The 5,000-nt window shown below is 45.0% G+C and overlaps 1 protein-coding gene across 2 annotated transcripts in view; it reads left to right on the plus strand.

The window, feature by feature from the left end:
* The window catches only part of mxi1 (max interactor 1, dimerization protein), a 24,713-nt gene extending 23,918 nt beyond the window's left edge, over positions 1-795 (plus strand). For both annotated transcript variants that reach the window (XM_084685827.1, XM_084685828.1), the window contains exon 6: positions 523-795. In XM_084685827.1, coding sequence (XP_084541953.1) covers positions 523-695 — 173 coding nt within the window. In that variant the 3' untranslated portion in view covers positions 696-795. The remainder of the gene's footprint in view (positions 1-522) is intronic.
* Positions 796-5,000: the final 4,205 nt, after the last annotated feature.

Below are 5,000 nucleotides of genomic sequence, written 5' to 3' on the forward strand. Positions count from 1 at the left end.
ACACACACACACATCAGGTGATACACATGTACCCACCTACCTACACACACACACATCAGGTGATACACATGTACCCACCTCCACACACACACACACACATCAGGTGATACACATGTACCCACCTACCTACACACACACACATCAGGTGATACACATGTACCCACCTCCACACACACACACACATCAGGTGATACACATGTACCAACCTCCACACACACACACACATCAGGTGATACACATGTACCAACCTCCACACACACACACATCAGGTGATACACATGTACCAACCTACCTACACACACACATCAGGTGATACACATGTACCAACCTACACACACACACACACACATCAGGTGATACACATGTACCAACCTCCACACACACACACATCAGGTGATACACATGTACCCACCTACCTACACACACACAGATTGTAGCATGTGGCGGTGGTGTGTCCGGTCCAAGGTGACATGCCCTCCCTGTGTCTCCCCCTCCCTGTCCCCCTGCCCCCCCCCCCTGCAGAGGAGATCGAGGTGGACGTGGAGGGCACTGAGTTCTCCCACGGCGAGCTGGACAGCGTGAGCACGGGCAGCGCCAGCGACCTGGACGACCACAGCAGCCTGCAGAGTCTGGCCAGCGATGAGGGCTATTCCTCCTGCAGCGTCAAGCTGGCCTTCTCCTCCTCCTCCTGCTAGGCCCCGCCTCTCCCCTCCCCTCAGGCCCCGCCCCCTCAACCCCAGCACCGCACCGGTCACCCATACCAAACGTCCCCCCCCCTACCTCCTCCTGTCGCCTAGCCTGTCTACCATCCTGCATCCTGCAGTCTCGACCACCCCCCCCCCCCCCCCCCCCGACCCTTCGTTGTCCCCGTGGCAACTCTGTCACCTGACAACTTACACCCTCCTGTGAGCGACGAGGGGGACTTACAATTCCCCTCCCCCCAGGCTCTTGCCCGACCTCTGAGTAGCTCCACCCCTCTAGCCAGCAGGACAGATGCCCCACCCCTTATCTCCCTTCCCTTCAGCCACTTGGAAACGGGATGAGGCCCTGACCAGACATCTACCCACAGAACAGCTCTCAGATCAGGCCCGGACCAGACATCTACCCACAGAACAGCACTCAGATCAGGCCCGTACCAGAGATCTACCCACAGAACAGCACTCAGATCAGGCCCGTACCAGAGATCTACCCACAGAACAGCACTCAGATCCACCTCACACACGCAACGCTCCAAACTCACACGACCCCAAACACAGCAACAATGCTGAAGTTCCCCCTTTCCCCCCAAAAAAATAGATTACATTTCACGCTCATCAAAGTGTACTTTTTGCTGACGCTGGTTTTCAAAGAAACACAAACCTCTTCTTCTTCTTTTACCACGAATGCATTCTAAATGTTTTACCACGGTATACATGGGAATATGACATCCATGACTGAATGAGTTCCCTGTTCCGGGTGTGGTTCTGTGGTTCTGTGTGTTCTGTGGGCCCTCTGCTCCTAGTGCATTTGTTCTGCCAGAACAAAACGAGGTTGTGTCAGCTGGACATTTGCTCTGAACACTGTGGAGAGGGCGCCAAGACTTCTCATCATATCAACATGTCTCCCCCCCCTCCCCCTCACATGCTCCTGTCCTCGCCCAATTCTTCCGCTTCTCTGCTTCGTCGTACCAGAGCTCTGGATTGTGGAACCGGTGCTATGTGAAACAACCGTCACTAAAGTGCAGATCAAACAAAACGAAAAAAAAACAAAAAAAAAAAAACACCAAATGCTCTGACAACGATCTCTTATCTGCCATGAACGATGTTAACCACACCAAGCCTAGAGAGATGAAGACAGAGCGTGAGGGAGATGCGAATACGATGCATTCCCCCCTTTCGAATGTGGGTGCTCTGTACGTTTTCAGCGAGTGGAATCGTAAAATGTTTTCATTTTTATTTTTCGTCAACAAGCAGCTACCACACAAGTTATCCTGCACTTGCCTACTTCAGAGCTCTCCATTGAAAACTTGGCACAATTCTAAAAGAAAAAGAAAGAAAAAAAACTACAACAAACTTTTGGAATAGTTGTTCATCCTCTATCCAGCAGTAACAAGCAATAACTCTTGTAGTAGGTTTATTTTGTCTGAAAGGTTTTTAAACTACTCCCTTTTTTTTTTTTTTCTCTCTTTCGAAGACACAGTGAATCTGTGTGACCGTCCAAAAGCAAATTCAACTTGCTTATTTTTTGTACATACATACAAATAGCTTAATAAATGAAAGATGAAAAAGGTGAAAAAAAGGCGTAAAAGGTAGATCTCAAGGATAGACCTGTTGCCTCTGTTGCTGTTTGACATGTGTTTATTGTGCATTTTAAATTATATTTTTAAAAAGATTTATTCTCTTCAGAGTGGCAGTGAATGATGTGGCATGGACAGTATTGCTTTGTTCATTTTGCAGGTTGAAACGTTCAAAAGTTATATTCTGTAGCTGCCCTAAGAGAGAACTCAAAAACTAAAAGTTACATTTGAGTACTTAAGTTCCTACACTTAAGTTCAAAACAACAAGACAGAACAATTTCTCTGTGGTGGCTAAGACCAACCCCAGGACTTCTGTTGATACATGCTAAGTTTGCAAGGCACTATATTTATTAGAAAAAAAAAATGTTTTTCTTTATTTTTTTTTATTTTTTTCCTCCTTCCTCAAAAAGCTGTATGGCATTCCACTAGTGGTATATCGTGAGTTCATGAGTTGTATCCCCAAGGTGACATACCATCAGGGTGAGTGATTGTCATTGACTTGTTTACGATGTCACCAGCTGTTTTTATGACATCATCAGCTGGGTATTATGTTGTGAATGATAAGCTTTATGACATCAGAGACTGCGTATTAAGTCTCATGGTTACTGAGATCATCATCCTAAACTTGCACTTCTCAAAGTTTCACCCTACACTGCAACTTTGAATGCTGGGGAATCTCCTCATGAGAAAATCACCCTGAATTAAGTTTTTGAAGTCATATTTATTTCTTATCCTTCCCAGAACACTGAAAGAATGAAAACAAAAAAATTATTAACTTATTTTTATTTTTTTGTCTTATTCTACTACTTTGATGCTTATTCCTCATTCCCTCGTTTTAAGAATTGTATATGTTAAAATGAAATATTACTTTGGGGACAAAAAAAATGGTGTAGCTATTTTATTTTATTTCTGTTTCACTGTTAATTATTTTCTTCTTTGATGGACACTTGAAATGTTGTGGGCCTCTACGCTGCTCCTAGTGCTGGGCCCAGCCTGTGTAGTACCTCTGGCCCCCAACACCACCTGCTCTGGGACCCTGCCTCCACCCTCCACCCTCCACCCAGACCCCAAGACCGGCGGGAAGGGGTGGATGAATAGGCCTAAAAGCAAGATGGAGAAAGCCAACCTTCACCAACACGATTTGCGTATCCGCTCTGAAGCAAGGCTTTCTCCAGTCCTTCCTATACCCATCCTGTGATGTAAGATCTGTCTCTAAGGGGTTGTGTTTGAACGGGACCTGCCACAGCCAAGTCTAATTGGCTAATACTGAGCCGGCTACTATACAATATAGGGGCTAAACTCCACCCTCCCATAGTGGAAGGGATGCAGTCTCTATTAGACTTTTAATGTTTTTAGTCAACAAAATGTGTCTTACATTTACCCAGCCTCACATTGAAACAGACCAGTAGGGTCTCCAAGGAAAGACATTCGAGGGGGATCGTGAGAAAGTTAGAGTTGGGGTCCGGGTCTTGTCCTCTGTCTCTCTCTGTCTCTCTCTTTCTCTGTCTCTGTCTCTCTTTCTCTGTCTCTCTCTCACTCTCCTCCTCGGTTCAGTTTTTCGATTATTTTTCTATTCCTTCTCCTCTATCCACCTTCTTGTCTCTTTCTCTTTTCATTTAGTCGGTTTTCAACCTGCACTATTGAGAGAAATAAAAGGGCCCCATATTTGAGGGAAACAAAAAAGGGTTTCCAACTCTTCTCTCCCCTGTGTTCTTAGCCAAGGCCTTTCCAGGAAGTAGCCTGATCCCAAGTCCTCAAGTTACAACCCCACCGACTGGAATCGGAAGACGTTCAGTGCGTACTCAACTGGGACCAGTCTAAAACCTAAGATCAGTATGTGGGGATTGTTTTGGGGTTTTTGAAAACACCGCTTGAATTTCAGGATTGAATACTCGAATGAATGAACCTGATCTGAGATGCTTGTCTGGCAAACCTTCCTCCTGTCTAGTTCAGGAGTCCTTCCTCCTGTCTAGTTCAGGAGTCCTTCCTCCTGAGACCCTCCAGTTGTTTTTAAACTTGTGGCCATCCTTTGTGAAAAATGCACTCTGATGATAATTTTAGCTCTGTAAGTTGAAAAAGAAAAAAATGCAATACTTACAATAAAAACACCAAGATTGTCAAACCTAGCCTTGGCTTTCCACCTCTTTTCAGTTTTATAGTTCCTTGTTCTTGTTCAGACTTTGGGACTGTAATATATAACGTAATGTAATGACAGTACATGTGACTGACTGCATGATGGTCAAATCCCAGAGTTTTGTCACACATGTCACATGAGTTTGAGGGAGATCACAGGGAAAACAGAATGTTGTTTACCCCTGTATGAAGTGTTGTGTGAACAGAGTCCCCTGGTTAGTTTCTCGTCAGTCATAGCACGACAGCATGACGGCCCACAAAACCACAGTGCAATACTTTCAGTATCACTTCATATTCTTAGTAGGCTGGACTGATTCCTATCCATCATATGTTATCTTATTCCAAATTGCCCCTTAAGGGTTTCTAAATGCCCTGTAAATGTCAAAAGGTAGATAAGCTGGCATTACAAGGCGATTATAAAGATGTGACTCAAGTAAGATAGATAGGAATGTTTCGTTTCAGTTATCACAAACATTTTGGGTTTCAATATGAACTTCGTCATTGGAATACAATGGCACTTGGTTGGGCTGGCCAACCCTGTTTTTGAAGGAATACCATCCTGTAGGGATCCTACAGGCTATCCTGTATGATA

This window comes from Hypomesus nipponensis, chromosome 21, assembly GCF_054491055.1.
Source record: "Hypomesus nipponensis isolate SF chromosome 21, ASM5449105v1, whole genome shotgun sequence".
Lineage (NCBI taxonomy): Eukaryota > Metazoa > Chordata > Actinopteri > Osmeriformes > Osmeridae > Hypomesus > Hypomesus nipponensis.